We start from the raw sequence: 16,568 nt of genomic DNA, 5'->3' as shown, positions 1-16,568 counted from the left end.
CACTAGTATAATGTTACCTATAAAAAGGATATGTCCCTGGCTATGCACTATACAGTTTCCTCAAGTGACGGGAGTCAAAGGTTTCCTACAATATCTGTGTAGTTTATGTGCTAAAAATGAAATGTAGAAGGACAATCTCTCATTGTGGGGTACGGCTTCCAGCCTTAGCATGCCAACACAATGGGCATTTTTTACCATATTTCTTTGTGATCTCCCCATGATGTGCCAACACAAATTTTACTTGATTTGTGGTCTGTTCATATTTTACATATTTTCTATAATTGAAAGACCCTGCTCTATGTTCCTTATATGGTTCCAAATTTGTGACATGAATGTTTTATATTCAAGGTTGGAAAAAGTGGAACAAACAAGAAGGCGGTCTTCATTGACTGTGGATTCCATGCTAGAGAATGGGTCTCTCCTGCTTTCTGTCAGTGGTTTGTAAAGGAAGTGAGTACACAATCAACAGGATAGGCTATAATGGGAATACTGAGTATATCATCACGCTTCAAACTGCTGGTATTTTTGGGGGCATATCTACAGTATAATGCAATGACATTTAGAAAACATTCACTGGTGTTGAGTCATTTATTGTATATTAAAATATATTCACAGGGTGGATTAAGCAACAGTGAATGTTTGGCGAACACTTTTACTGCTTTATAAATATGCCATATGGGTCTTTAAAGAACAAGTTTACCTTTGGGAACTTGTTACATGTTTCACCTGATTTTAGGAGGAACATGTAACATATTCGCCGCTGCCCACTCTGTTGCCTCTAGTGACAGCAAGTGTGGGATCTTTTCCCCCCACCCCCCACCCCTCTTGCTGTCACTATTATTTTTTTTTAAATGTGAATTCTTTGAATTGGAAACTACTGACAGCCTTTGTGGCTCTCATCTTGTAGTTCTCAATAAACTATTGCTATTGAGCGCCCTGGCAGTTCATTGCCTCTACCTGTAAGTGTGTATTTGTATTGCCTGTACGAGGTACGAGCATACAGATACTGACAAGTCGGCAGAAGTTCTGCATGGTACCTAAAATCTGCTGATTACGGGTGCAATGCTTTACAGGCTCCAAGTAAAAAAAAATAAATGCACATTTTATTACCTGCAAAAAGATGTGTATTTATTATTTTTTTAAGAAGGTGAACTTATCTTTTAATGTAGACTTGATTATAGTTATATAAATACTTTTTCAATAAATATAAACATTTTTGAATATTGACAGAAAATTAGTAAGCAGAATTTATAGAGTGCCATTAAGAGTGAGAGTTAATCCACCTCATAAGTTGTTGCCATTTAAAAAGAACCTGTCAACAGAAAACACAAATCTACCCATAAGATTTTATGTGCATTTAAAGTGATTACAAAGAATAAAGTAAAAAAAAACAAAAAAACCCCCAAACATGTCATACTTACCTGCTCTGTGCAGCCCCGATCCTCCCTTTCTCAGGTCTCCTGCCAGCGCTTCCAGCCCCTCCCCCCACCGAGTGCCCACCATAGCAAGCCACTTGTGCATGCTCGCTCCTAAACCAGCTTTGTATGTCCATAAGACACCTAGAGCACAGCTCGGCCCCCTTCCCCCCACTCCCTCCTTGCTGACTGCGATTGACAGCAGTGGGAACCAATGGCTCCCGCTGCTGTGTCTGAACCAATGAGGAGGGAGAGAACTGAAAGAGTCTCTGCTCTCATGCACATCGCTGGATCAAGGTCAGGCTCAGGTAAGTATGAGGGGAGGTTGGGGGAGGAGGTGCTTGCAGAAGGTTTTTTCCCTTAATGCAAATAATGCATTAAGGTAAAATAGACCTTCTGCCTTTAGAACCACTTAAATGCATTTTCTGCATGTTATTTACCTGCAAAAGCCTCCCTTGTGTAGACATTCAAACGCCCTGAGACAGCTAGTGGGTTCCACCACCATAGATGTGATTTCAGCAGGCTCAGAGCTGTCACTCAAGTGATATTCTATACTACTCCCCTTCTATCCTCCCTCAGCTGCTACATACATTTTTATTATTAAGGGATGTGGGGGGGGGGGGCATTCACCAAGTTGGTGACAGAGTCTTTTTACATACACTCTGTCTGTGTTAGAGTCTTGCAGTATATAGATGATGTAAATTTGAACTTTAGGCAATACCATAGGCTAAAGTCTCCTGTGTTTAGAAAGTTTTCTTCACAATTTTTACACATTTTAGACATTAAATGATGCAGTCATATGATCTGACATTGAACCTCAATGAGGATAAAAGAGATGGTATGAGATATAGTTAACTTATATTAATAATTTTTTTCATATCTCAGGCAGTTAACAATTATGGCAGAGATGCTCAGTTTACCAACCTCTTGAACAACCTGGACTTCTATGTTCTCCCTGTCGTGAATGTTGATGGTTATGTGCATTCTTGGACCACAGTAAGTAGCCTGTGACACCAAATGACAAAAAGAGCTAATATTATAGTGTAGCTAAACTCTCTAACCATGATGATGTTCACCGTAGTACCGCATGTGGAGAAAGACTCTCTCTGTTAACAAGAATTCTGCCTGCCTTGGAACCGATCTAAACAGAAACTTCAATGCTGGATGGTGCAGTAAGTGGCTTCATGTTTTTCCAAAATATTTTAAAACATCCTAAAATGGCATTATTTCTTAAAGTCATGTAAAGTGTGTAGACCAGCTATAGGAAATAAAGAATGTCCCAGTGTTTGAATATTCGTAAGTCTCGACAGGCTTTGATAATATGGGTGTAGTTCCTCCACAGCTGAAGATGTGCAGATTGTCTAACATGTAGCTATGCAAGTTATCTAATGACATCTCAGTGAAATTACACTATTGCAGCCAGGGCCATGGATAAGGGGGTACCACTAGTCCTCCTGTAGGGGGCCCAGGACAGCAGGGGGGCCCAGGCAGCTGGGTGAATCAGATGTATGCAGGAAGGTTGATCAGAACAGCGGAGGGGCAATTACTTGAACCGATCCCCTGTATGGCTCTTTCTGCAGCAGCTGACTTCTTCTCCTCTCCTTCCTGTCGGCTTTCAGCTGCTGCAGAGGGAGCCATACAGGGGATCGGTTCCAGTAATTGCTCCACATCACCCTTCTTGTGCACCATACATTTCCCCATTTTCCCCTGCTGCCCAGGCCCCCACAGTGCTGTCAGCTTCCCTCCTTTCCTTTCCACTGGCAGCTGCACTAGGACAATAGGATCCTTCAGGATGGAGAGTGGGGAAAGGTTCCAGTAAATACATCCCATTTACCAGCCCCTTCCTTTCATGAATGAACACAGTGAGCGATCAGTACTGAACACTCGCATTCATTCCTAATTTCAGCATATTGCATGTTCTCCTTGTGCCTGCGTGGGTTTCCTCCGGGTATTCCGGTTTCCTCCCACACTCCAAAGACATGCTGGTAGGTTACTTGGCTTCTGTCTAAATTGATCCTAGTATGTATGAAAGTGAGTTAGGGACCTTAGATGGTACACCCCTTGAGGGTTAGGGACTGATGTGAGTGTACAATACGTATATGTAAAGCGCTGCATAAATTGACGGCACTATATAAGTACCTGAAATAAATAAATAGTAAGCTGTGAGGGTTTTTTTGCAGGGGGGGGGGGGTGTTAGTTTCTAACAGCAGCCCTGATTGTAGCTTCCACTGAATTCCATCAAAAAGTGCTTGAATTTAGTAACTGGAAATGCTGTGCAAATGTATGTGCTATTAATTTAAGGAAGTGAGATGCTATGTTCAGTTAGATATCAAATCTGGATGACATACCATTCACTTGTGCGCTTGATACATGAAATTGTCTAAAAGACATCCTATTAGTGTTTTTGAATGAATACATTAGTGCATTTTACATACTCATGAACCCATCTGCTATAATCTGATTTTATGTTTAATACTTACCTTTTAAGCAACCGGAACTTCTAAAAACCCTTGTGATGACACATACTGCGGTACTGCTCCTGAATCTGAAAAAGAAACTAAAGCTCTGGCTGACTTTATACGTTCCAACATTGGCTCCATCAAGGCTTACCTGACTATCCACTCTTATCTCCAGATGCTGCTGTTCCCTTACTCTTATACCAAATCTCTTGCTAAAGATCACAATGAATTGGTGAGTTTGTCAACACATATTGTTTTCCAGATGGTGGGGTTGATTTACAAAAAGACAATAAGCTGTTTACTTAGCAAAATAAATTCGAGAATAAAGTGGAGCTGTGCTGAATCCAATCACCTAATCACATGCAAGCAAAAATCCTGTTTTTATTATGTGTTTTTTTTTATGTACAATTATTACTATAATTTTCCTTGCACATGATTGGTCTTTCTTTGCAAATTGAGTTTTTGCTTACCCTCACCTCATTCCCTCAGCTAAGTGAAAATACACTTTGCAAACTGAACATTATTATTAATTTTATTACTATACAGGATTTACATAGTGCCGTCAGTTTGCGCGGCGCTTTACAACATGAAGGAAGACAGTACAGTTATAATACAATTCAATACAGGAGGAATCAGATGACATACTCTACTCCCTTATTAAATAATTCCCAGTGCATTACCAATACACTGTGTTAAATTATATTTGAAAGTGTATAAAAGGCAAGTCTACCAATTACTGATAAATCATGATTTTAATAAGTTTGCTTTTAGAAACTATGTGAGTTCCTGGAGGAAATATTTTTCACTGGAAACCATAAAACAATCTTCCCGTTCCTTGTCTTATCCTACCTGGCTTGTTAACAAGCAATGGTTCTGCTTGCCTCCTGATGGAATATCGTTAGAACACACTGGGATTGATTTGCTAAAGGCAAATAAATTGTTCACTTTGCAAGGGAAGTTGCATTTGCAAGGGAAGTTTCCCAGAGGAATAATTTATTAGTAAAAATACCAGGGATTGTCAGTCCAAGAAATATTCAATTACCTTTTGGGGGATCAGGAAGGAATTTAATTTCCCCCTGCTGGAGCAAATTAGACCATGCTTTATATAGGGGTTTTTCTTTTCAACAGTGGGTATAGAATTTTGTATATGTGGTTTTCTATGTATTTATTCTGTTTATTTGTTTTTTCTATTGGTAGAACTGGATGAACTTGTGACATTTTCCACCTAACAGCAAAAAAAGCTGTGAAAAAACCTTTTTTACTTTAGCAAATAAACCCAATAGCAACCACTTTACACATCACAGCTGTTAGTATAGGTGTCATATTCTTAAATGTTTTCCTTATAAGTTTGGTTTACACATAAAAATAAAGGCACAAATGCAGAGACGTTGGGTTCGACTTAGTAAAGCTGGAAAGTGCACAATCTGGTGCAGCTCTGAATAGAAACCAATCAGCTTCCAGTTTTTTGTCAAAGCTTAATTGAACAGCTGAAGTTAGAAGCTGATTGCCTACCATGCACAACTGCACCAGATTTTGCAAGCTCCAGTTTTAGTAAATCAACCCCATTGTAAAATTACTATTTCAAAATAGCAGATACCAAAGTGTAAAATAAATATATGGGCATGAAATTACAGAAAAGTAGCCAGATCATGAACACTAACTTATATCTAAAGCAAATGTTTAACCACTTGACTTGACCACGATACATATATAAACATTGTGGTTTTCAAGTGGTTTCCAAGGATCATGGCTGAAGATATCAGCTTTAAATCCGGTATCTTTTTTTTTTTCAGCTGACAGCTGGCTTTCTGATTACAGTGGTCCAAGTGGCTCATTAGCCACTGGATCGCTTTTCAGTAGCAGACTGAACTGAACCCAGGACTGAACTCTTAGTTGGCATCAGATATTGAACCGGAAGGGTATTTATGTGCTTTCTATTGCCTCTCCATGACTCAGGATCTGATAGAACTGCCAATAAAATAGTTTTCACTACTCTACTAGTAGATTGGTTCTGAATGAACTGATGCAGAGTAGGTGAGCAATCTTTCATCCTCTCTTTCATCAACCCACAAAGGCAGTTAAGGTGTGACACATTTCGACTGGCCGTGAGGCAGAGAGTATAAATTCCGCCCCGGGCATGGGATTTATAGATACATGAACATAGGCTGTTCTTTGTTGGAGCGTATAATATTTTTTCTTTCACTATCTATCCTTGTTATACTGTAAAAACTGAGCTAGCACAAACATGTTGCAGGTGAACAAAAGCTTTATTTTATTTATACAGAAGTTATAAATATAATTTTGGCAGTTGGCTGTTGTTTGAGCAATGATACAAATATTTAAAATTACACCCATTTTAAATCACACTTACCACCAGAACAGTATCTATGACAGTCTGAAACATTCACAGGGATGTTTATTCTTCTCTTTAATACATTTGTGCCTCCATGTTCTTTCAGAATACTGTTGCCAAGGGTGCCGTTTCTGCTTTGACTTCCCTCTATGGAACTCAATACACTTATGGTCCTGGTGCATCTACAATTTGTGAGTTATTATTACTATTGTACACAATTTATATAGTGTCAACAGTTTGCACAGTGCTTTACCAAATAAAGGGAGACGGTAGAGTTACAATATAATTTATGAAAAGACAAGAGGGTTGGGGGGCTGCTTGTGAGAGCTTGCAATCTAAAGGGAAGGACAAGTGAAACAAAAGGGAATAACTATGTGGGGATGGGTTGTTCGAGAAATACAATTCCAATTGTTAGATAGAGGCTGGATAGGCTTCACTTAAATATAAGTTTTCAGGGATCCTTTAAAGGCAGATAGCGTAGGAGATAGCCATACAAGTTGAGGTAAGGAGTTCCAAAGGATATGAGAGGCTCTGGAGAAATCCTAGATGGAAGTATTGGAGGAGGAGCAATGACATCTTGAAAAGAGCACATCTAGAGTTTTGGTATCCCTCTCTTTAGTTACCAGTAGCCCTTCTCTATCCAATTCACCCACCATTCTTCTAGTATCTTCCAACAATTTCCTGTTATAGCCTTTATCTAAAAACCTATTGGTAAGTACCCAGGTTTTGATATCATAATTTGCCTCCATATCACAAATGTGTTTTATTCTAGTATACTGCCATCTGGGTATGCCACTGATCCACTTAGGGTGGTAAATGTTAGAGGGAATGTACCCATTTCTATCAGAGTCCTTGAAATGGATCTTTGTATGCAGGTTCCTTCATGATTAGAAATAACCAAATCTAATAAGCTAATATACTCTGTGTGTTTATTTTCAGTGAATTGAATGTCATACTTTTATTATTAATATATTGCATGAATCCATCCAATTCTTCATACGAGCCCTCCCAAATAAACAAGATATCATTGATTTACTTTTTGTTCACCTTCAGTTGAGGCCAATTTTTGCTATATACTGGTATGTCCTCCCATTTATTAAAAGAAAATATTATCCATATTTAGCCCCCATATTAAATCCTTTAATCTGGTTTAAAATTGCCATTTGCAAGGCTTCCATAATAAACTTCATCTGTGCTCTTTCCAGATTAGTTTGATCTCTTAAGGTCAATTTTACAGCCTCCAGGGCACCTACCTGTTTTATGTTAGAGTATAATGATTCAATATCTACGGTCACCAGAATACACCACTCATTCAATGGCAAGTCCTTTAACTGTGTAATAACATCTTTGCTATCTTTTACATACGAAGAGACGTTTTTTCACTAAGGGATGCAAATAGACATCCATATTTTCTCCAATCCTTGTATTTAGGGAATCCACCCCACTTACAATAGGCCAGGAAGTTTGCATTTTTATTTGTGGACTTCGGGCACCTGATAAATTATAGGGATTTGTGGGGCCTTAGGTACTAGGTATCTTGCTTCTTTCTTGTTTAGCACCTTGGATATTTCTCTTTTTTCACCAATTTACCAAATGTCTCTTTAAATTTCTTACTTGGGTCTAACTTACATTTTTGGCAAGTATTTCCATCTCCCAGAATCCTTTCCATTCCATGATCATAATCCTCTTTGCTCAATATTACTATGCCCCCTCTTTTGTCCACAGGGTGGATATCATTATCTTTTCTTTTTTCTAAACCATGGATACATTTTTCGATTTCGATAGTTTCTATGGCTTGGTATCATGTTCCACCATACTTGTATACTCAGCCATATATGGTTGGTTTTGGTTTAAGCACCAACTTATTCTTAGAAGCCAGATCATTCTGTTCATCTTTATTCAGAGCAAAATGTTTTTCAATATTAAGCTTGCTGACAAATTTTTGCAAATCAATGTATGTTTCAAATTTGTTAAAAACCTTGCCTGGAGCAAATTTAACCCTAGGTGTAAAATGTTTATCTCTTCCTTTGTGAATGTGACATTACTCAAATTAAAAATCCCCTCCTGTAGGATTCTCTTTTCCTTTTTCTTACCACCTCCACATCCTTTCTTTCTAGCCCATCTACGTTTCAGTAACTCGGGGGATCCCATTCTGTATGGAGCCTTCCACTCTCCATTCCCCTCCCCTCGCTGATAGGGTAGTCTGTAGTTTGGTGGGTACCCTCCTCCACCATTCCCTCTCTTGGATGGGACCCTTAATCGATCGTGTAGGGAAGGTATATCTATTCCTGTGTGGGCATCCTCTGTTGTATGCCCCTGATGTTACTTCCCCTAAAGGTATAGACTGATTGTAAGTCAGTATACTAAAATTAGAAGGACCTTGACATCCTCTAATCTCCAGGCTTCCATGTTCCCAATGATACTGTTGGTAATGGGATCCAGTTCTCTTTTCAGTCATATTTCCTAGTTTTTGCATTATCCACCAAGGGTTCTATCTTTAATCAATTGCTCCCTTACTTCCTGTGGGACAATCTCCCTCTCTACTGAGGATTCCTGGGAAGCTTCAACCTCCTGGTCCTCTTGCTACTTGTACACTTTGTGTACACTGTAATCTTGTATGTCCCTATGTTATGATTTACATTTTTTCCCTAGTATCTATGTTAAGTTTTTAGTTATTTTGTTTTTGGTCACACATTTATATAGAATTTTGTGGTGACAGCTATGAATTTTTATTACACAAATAGCACTTTAAAGCACATAGTAGCACTTTACTTTCTAGTAAGTGCAGCCCCATTTATAGTAATTATATAATTATGTATTTTCTGTGTATAATTATATACATATAATAATACTAGATTGAGCTAATTGTCATAAGAAAGTCTTGTGATGCTAAGCACTATCTAGTGACCAAATGCACTTTTTCTGTTTTAAAACAATGAAAACATTCTGCTAGCACACAAAATAGCCTAATAATAATTTTTTACCCAATAGCAAAGAACAAATATATGTGCACTTTCATTGGGTGAATTGCTTTGAATGTTTTGAATAAATACATCTCAAATATGGAAGCCAGAAAGCCAATTAATTAGCTTTTGCAGAAAGGTAATATGCATTGGCAATCTTCAAAGTCTCTTATTTTTCAAAATGAAAATACATCTTTTTGGAAGCTGGCTGTTTATTCTGATTCAACACAAACAGTATTTTTTTGAAAATACATTTGTGAAAGGAAGAATCCATCCATAACTCACATTTTGACTTTTTATAGATGCCGCCGAACTATACCATTTACCAGTTTCTTATATATCTCGGTTAATTTGAGATCTCTGTGCTTAAACTCAGCCCAACATCCCCTTACTTGTTTTTTATTTACTTTATACTATGGAGAATATAATGCTTGTAAATAGATCCATTATTGAATAGAGCCTATAATGGCTCTGAATTGTGCCATTATTGTGATTTGGATAGAATTCAGTGCAAAAAGGTGCAAAAAGGAGATGAGAACTAAGGGAGGCAAGGACTGTTCTATTCTTTTACATGAAGAAGTCCGTAAAATAGACAGAGGGGCAGATAAATTGACATGGACTACAGCTCAAAAATGTTTCTCCTGAAGTTTCCAAGTTAGCTCATTTGGCTTTAGAATCAAGGTATAACTAAAATATGACTTTTGGGTGAACCAACTTTTTAAACTATATCTATTATAAATACCTTTTAAAAAAATAATGTATTTTTGCTGCAGACCCTGCTTCTGGAGGCTCCGATGACTGGGCTTATGATGCTGGTGTGAAATATTCCTACACATTCGAGCTGCGTGACAAAGGAAGATATGGATTTGCTCTTCCCGAAAGTCAGATCAAACCCACTTGCGAGGAAACTATGCTTGCCGTCAAATACATTGCCAATTACGTAATGAACAACGCATAAAAAAACAACTTACCAATGGGGCCAAATGCCATACAGCCAATAAGAATTGTAAAGCTCCATTTTTATCTAAAGATTTCATACCAATCATTTTTGACTAGGCAAAGTGATAAGAATAACATAAATGTAACATCTATTGATAAGGAAAGAAAATAACATTAAAGGATATTTAGTGCAAATATGGATATATTTGATCATTTATTTTATATTGTTGATTAACCACACACACTTTATATACACAGTATGAATAGTTCTGATGTCAAGCATTTGACATTGTTAGCATTTTCCAAATGTCCACTTATTTTGAAATGAAAACTACAAATGATTAAAGCTGACAAAATTGCAATCACTTGTTTTAAAGCAGACCATCAAGGAAAAGTATAAATATAAAGGAAACTAAAGTATACATTCAGTACATTTTAATTTCTGCCCACTAAAAATGTATTTTTAAAGTATACTGTGGATAGGAGACATAGCCTACATTATCACCTACAGCTATAAATAGAGATGAGCCAATCTGCCTACTTTCATTTCGTGAACAGTTTTGCAAACTTTGCTGCAAATACCATTGAAAGCTATGTGAGGGGTGGATGAATCTTGTTATTCAGTTTTGATCATTTGTATTGTTGAACAAAAGGCAAAGTGATTCAGCACTACCATGGGACATGTACCAATACCAACATTTAAAAAAAATCCCTTATGTCACCCTTAAACAAATATGTCAGCTTTCTGTAATAGCCAACACACACATTGACAATGTCTGCTGTGAAACCACCCTTTTATGAAAAGAGGGGTGAGTTATCCACTGCTTCAAAATTGTGGCTCTTGTGATTCATCTTACTAAGGCATATGTTATGCACTGCATTATAAGTTCATGCATGAGCCTGCAAACCTTTCAGCCAAACGTTTCCAATTTGTGAACTTCACAAATCCCAGAGATTTGCTGAGAACCCATGATAACAGCAAACCCAATCTATATTTATAACCCATAAAACCAAAAGTTGTGCTTTCTGATTTGCCACAATACAAAGAATGTGCTTTCTACAAAGAAATCTCTCCCACAGATGATTTGGATTATGCATATACACTATACTGTCAAAAGTATTGGAACACCCCTCCAAATCATTGGACTCAAGTGTTCCAATCAACTCCATGGCCACAGGTGTATAAAATCAAGCACCTAGGCATGCAGACTGCTTCTACAAACATTTGTGAAAGAATGGGTTGCTCTCAGGAGCTTAGTGAATTCAAGCATGGTACCGTGATAGGTTGCCACCTGTGCAATAAGTCCATCTGTGAAATTTACTTACTACTAAATATTCCACAGTTAACTGTTAGTAGTTTTATAACAAAGTGGAAGCAACTGGGAACAACAGCAACTCAGCCACAAAGTGGTAGGCCATGTAAAATGACAGAGCAGGGTCAGCGCATGCTGAAGCGCACAGTCACCAACTGTCTGCAGAGTCATTAGCTAAAGACCTCCAAACTTCGTGTGGCCTTCAGATTAGCACAACAACAGTGCATAGAGTGCTTCATAGAATTGGTTTCCATGGCTGAGCAGCTGCATCCAAGCCTTTCATCACCAAGCGCAATGCAATGCATTGGATGCAGTGGTGTAAAGCACGCCACCACTGGACTCTAGAGCAGTAGAGACGTGTTCTTTGGAGGGAAAAAGCACGCTTCTCTTTCTGGCAATCTGCTGGATGTGTCTGGGTTTGACGGTTGCCAAAACGGTACTTGCCTGACTGCATTGTGCCAAGTGTATAGTTTGTTGGAGGGGGGATTATGGTATGGGGTTGTTTTTCAGGGGTTGGGCTTGGCCCCTTAGTTCCAGTGAAGGGAACTCTTAAGGCGTCAGCATACCAAGACATTTTGGACAATTTCAAGCTCCCAACTTTGTTGGAACAGTTTTGGGATGGCCCCTTCCTGTTCCAACATTACTGAGCACCAGTTCACAAAGCAAGGTCAATAAAAACATGGATGAGCGAGTTTGGGGTGGAGAAACTTGACTGGCCTGCACAGAGTCCTGAACTAGAACACCTTTGGGATGAATTAGAGCAGAGATTCTGAGTCAGGCCTTCTCGTCCGACATCTCTGGACACTTTCTCTGATTCAGTAAAAGTCAGACAGGTATAGAAGTTGCTGTGATCTCTCTCTTTCAATCTTGCTGAATGAGTCTCTCTTTTCCTTCCCTACAAGTGGTGGGAGTGCTCTATAGTACAGTCTGATCCTGCCAGGCATCAAAATGTGTGATGAGCAGTCTCTCCCAATTGTGGCCAGAAGTGGCAGAGTTCTGTTCAGCCAGAAGCCCAGTTTTTCCACAACGCTCCAGTTTTATCACCATCTTCTATTCTCCTATGTGAAGAGAGAACTCAAGTCTGGCACCCTTAGGACACAGTGGAACCTTTCTTCCAGCCATGTAGTCCCTTAATGATTGGCATTCCCCAGCTGGAGAATGTCTTGGGGTTCAACTGCTCTCCATTGAGTATAGGGATAGGACAAAAGTATACCCATAATGAGAAAGTGCTGACAGCCACTCTGGAGTGGCAAGCAGAGAATGAACAGTGATGCAGCAAGTTAAGAGTTAAAGCAAGGTGGACTTGTCTTCTATTTCTGTCGGTGACCTACCGAGTGAGAAACAAGTTCAAGGGCTCTAGTGCCAGAACAGAAAGCATATATTCTGAATACAAGGGCAGAGCTTACACTGGACTGTACTTGAGTATTGTTAACCACTTGCCTACTGGGCACTTATACCCCCTTCCTGCCCAGGCCAATTTTCAGCTTTCAGCACTGTCACACTTTCAATGACAATTGCGTGGTCATGCAACTCTGTACCCATATGAAAATTTTATAATTTGTTTCACACAAATAGAGCTTTCTTTTGCTGGTAAATTCTTGTTTACTCGCAGCTGGGTGTTTTATTTTTTGCACTATAAACAAAAAAAGAGCAAAAAAAGTAAAAAAAAAAAAAAAAGTTTTTCTTAGTTCCGATTGTACAATTTTGCAAAAAGGTAATTTTTCTCCTTCACTGATGTGCGTTGATGAGGCTGCACTGATAGGTAGCACTGATGGGCACTAATATGCAGCACTGATGAGCCGACACTGATGATGCTGCACTGATATTCAACAATGATGGGCACTGATAGGCGGCACTGATGGGTGGCATTGCTGGGCAGCACTGATGGGCAGCACTGATGGGCACAGGTGGGTGGCACTTCTGGGCACTTGTGAGTGGCACTGCTGGGCACAGGTGGGTGGCACTGGTGGCTGGCACTGCTGGGCACGGATCATCAGGGCACTGATGATCTGTGCCGATACGTCCTCTGGCAATTGCCGGTTATCGGCAGTACAGTGACAGCGTGAGGAAAGTGCAGCCGATAACCGACATCTGAACTTACCAGGTGATCTGCTGTGTCATTGTACACAGCTGATCAAGTGGTAAAAGGCTGCTGTGATTGGCCTTTTACCACATCACAGGATCATCTGTGTCCGTAGGACACAGCAATCACGGAGATCGTCAGGTGCGTGCCCTCAGTGAAGCAGCCAACCAAGGGCCCAAAGAAGAATCAGAGCTCCAAACATCTGGGAGATCCCAAACTTAAATACCAAACAAGGTCTTCCACATATTCCCCCAGCCCTTTACCTGTGACTAGCTCTGAGCCACTCGTGTCAGGAAGGAGGACACGGAAAGTCAATGCACCACCTTCCCCTGAAACTACTGACAAGTCACTGCAACAATCAATTAAGCTAGCAAAGGTCCAAGTGGCCAAACCCAAGACGAATGGCCTACCAAAACACTTTGTAGGCCTGTCCCCCATCATCTCACTACAGGTAGAGGGGGACAGTGGAGACCACTGAGGAGGATCCTAGGCCCAGTATCCCACCTTGACTCAACGGTAGGAAGAGAGGGTAAAAAAAGCAGCTGTTTGAATGGGAAGAGATGTTTTCTAAGAATGAGTTTGATGTGGGTTGTGCAGAGTGTACAACACCCAAATTCGGAACAGCAAAGATAAACATTTCTGGGAGAGAGCTTGAAGGATACCCTTAAAAGACCTCAAAGACCTTTGAGAACAGTTGGCAAAAATGAAGAAGTCTGGAATCAGAGAATTCAAAAGCCCCTTTACATTCCCCATAGTCATTGTGCGAAAGAAAAATGGGTCTATTTGGATGTACATCAGTTACAGAACTCTGAAAGATGCCCTTCAATGCTTGTCCAGAGCAAACCATTTTGGGCTTGAAGAGTGAGTATTATCAGATAGCAATTCACCCCCCCCCCCCCCCCCATGATCAAGAGAAGACGGCTGTCATTAGCTCGTTAGGGTTCTTAACTGAATGCTGCAGGGACATGTGGTCTCAGCCGAAGGGGTGGCAATTGACCCTAAGAAGCTGCAGGCTGTCATCTCCTGGCCAAGAACTGTTACAGAGTTGAGATCTTTCTTGGGGTTCTGTTCCTACTACCAAAGATTCATATAGAATTTAGCAAAAATTTCTAGACCCTTTAATGAGTTGTTACAGAACAATGTAGGCAAAGACACAGATGGGCCGAACCAAGAAAACCCAACAAAGCTAGGGGCTAGGAGGTCCAGAGAATATATCCAGAATCAATGGACCTCTCAGTATGAGAAAGCTTTTCATCACCTAAAAAGGAGCCTCACGAAAGTGCCTGTTCTAGCATAGGCGGATCCCTCTAAACCTTATGAGCTCCATGTCCATGCCAGCAAGATGGGCTGGGAGTCTTGTATCAAGAATCGGAAGGGAAGCTATGTCTTATAGCCTACTTGAGTCTAAGACTCACTTTCCTGTGCACAAATTGGAGTTCCTGGCTTTGAAATGGGTCGTAGTTGATAAGTTGAGAGATTACATGTACAGAGCTACATTTGTGGTCAAGACAGACAATAACCCACTGACCTACCTGCTGACCACTGCCAAGCTGGATGCCACCGGGCATTGGTAGTTGGCAGCTCTGAGTTCCAATTCAGCATGAAGTACCGTCTGGGAGTGGGAAACTGAGACGTGGATGCTCTATCCAGAAGACCCTATGTTTGAGATGCCAGTCCAGGGAGCTGGACCTACTTGACCACCAAGGGAGTCCAAGCAGTGTGCCAAGGGGGCACCAAAATGCTATTGTGACTTGTTTCAAGTGCGCAGTGGAGAATTGCCCCAGAAGAAAGACTTGAAAAAAATTATCCACTATGCAGCCTAACTTGGAAGGCACTAGTTGACCAAGACCCTCAGCTGTTGTTAGACAGTCCTATTGGAGACTCTAAGTTAGTTTACAGAGAGTGGGATCAGCTGCGATTGGAAGATAAAAATATCTATAGGAGAGGCCCCTCTGCAGGCCCAGAGGATGCTTTTCAGTTGTTCCTTCCTGAGAAACACTGACATGTAGTGCTGATGACCCTTCATGATGATCATGGACATTTAGGGGCAGATAGAACCTTTAAATTAGTCAGGGATCGTTTCTGCTGGCCCCCCCATGGCACCTGAAATAGAAAGCTACTGTCGCTCCTGCATCAAGTGGATCCAACAGAAGACTCTACCTGGCAGAGCCACCCCAATGGGCCATCTACAAAGCCAATGGAACTGGTGTGGTGACTTTTTGTGTCTGAAACCTGATTCAGGTGGGCGAAGCAATTTCTAAGTTGTTACTTATCACTTTACCCATTACACCCAAGCCTTTCCAACCAATGAACAACAAGCCAGTATAGTCACCAAGAGTTTGATGGAGAAATTCTTTATCCATTATGGCCTGCCCAACATATATATTCTGATCATGACAGAGACTTTTTATTATTATTATTATTATTATTATACAGTATTTATAAAGCGCCAATAGTTCGCTCAGCGCTGTACATTACAGAGGGGAACAGAACATGTGACAGAACAATACCAATACAATGCAAAACATGAGGGGATCGAGGGCCCTGCTCTTTCGAGCTTACAATCTAGGAGGGAGGGGATGGTAGCACAGGATGAGATAGCTGTGGGGGATGGAGTGGTAGGAAGAGTGGAGAAGGTCGGCAAGTTAGCAGGGGGCGGGGTAGGCTTCCCTGAAGAGATGGGTTTTCAGGGTGCGCCTAAAAGAGAGGAGAGTAGGTGATAATCTGATGGGTTGGGGCAGGGAGTTCCAGAGGATGGGTGACACCCTGGAGAAGTCCTGGAGGCGGGCATGGGAGGAGGAGACCAGGGAACTAGAGAGAAGGAGGTCTTGTGAGGAGCGGAGTGTGCGTGCTGGGCGGTACTTGGATATTAGGTCAGTGATGTAGTTCGGGGCAGTATGGTGGACAGCTTTGTACGTCAGCGTTAGGATTTTGAATTTGATCCGTTGCGCAATCGGAAGCCAGTGGAGGGATTGGCAGAGGGGGGTAGCGGAAACGGAACGGTTGGAAAGGTGAATGAGTCTGGCAGCCGTATTCAGGATGG

General features: G+C 40.6%; 1 protein-coding gene across 2 annotated transcripts in view; it reads left to right on the top strand.

The window, feature by feature from the left end:
- The window catches only part of LOC149469250 (carboxypeptidase B-like), a 46,502-nt gene extending 36,178 nt beyond the window's left edge, over positions 1-10,324 (top strand). For both annotated transcript variants that reach the window (XM_089669548.1, XM_089669547.1), the window contains 6 exons: positions 349-450; positions 2,301-2,411; positions 2,497-2,587; positions 3,904-4,106; positions 6,334-6,418; positions 9,964-10,324. In XM_089669548.1, the coding sequence (XP_089525674.1) occupies positions 349-450; positions 2,301-2,411; positions 2,497-2,587; positions 3,904-4,106; positions 6,334-6,418; positions 9,964-10,148 (777 nt within the window). In that variant the 3' untranslated portion in view covers positions 10,149-10,324. The remainder of the gene's footprint in view (positions 1-348; positions 451-2,300; positions 2,412-2,496; positions 2,588-3,903; positions 4,107-6,333; positions 6,419-9,963) is intronic.
- Positions 10,325-16,568: the final 6,244 nt, after the last annotated feature.

The sequence above is a fragment of the Staurois parvus genome, unplaced genomic scaffold (genome assembly GCF_062004578.1).
Source record: "Staurois parvus isolate SC_StPar_1 unplaced genomic scaffold, SC_StPar_1.0 ptg000078l, whole genome shotgun sequence".
Lineage (NCBI taxonomy): Eukaryota > Metazoa > Chordata > Amphibia > Anura > Ranidae > Staurois > Staurois parvus.
This window is presented reverse-complemented; position numbering and strand designations above follow the sequence as displayed.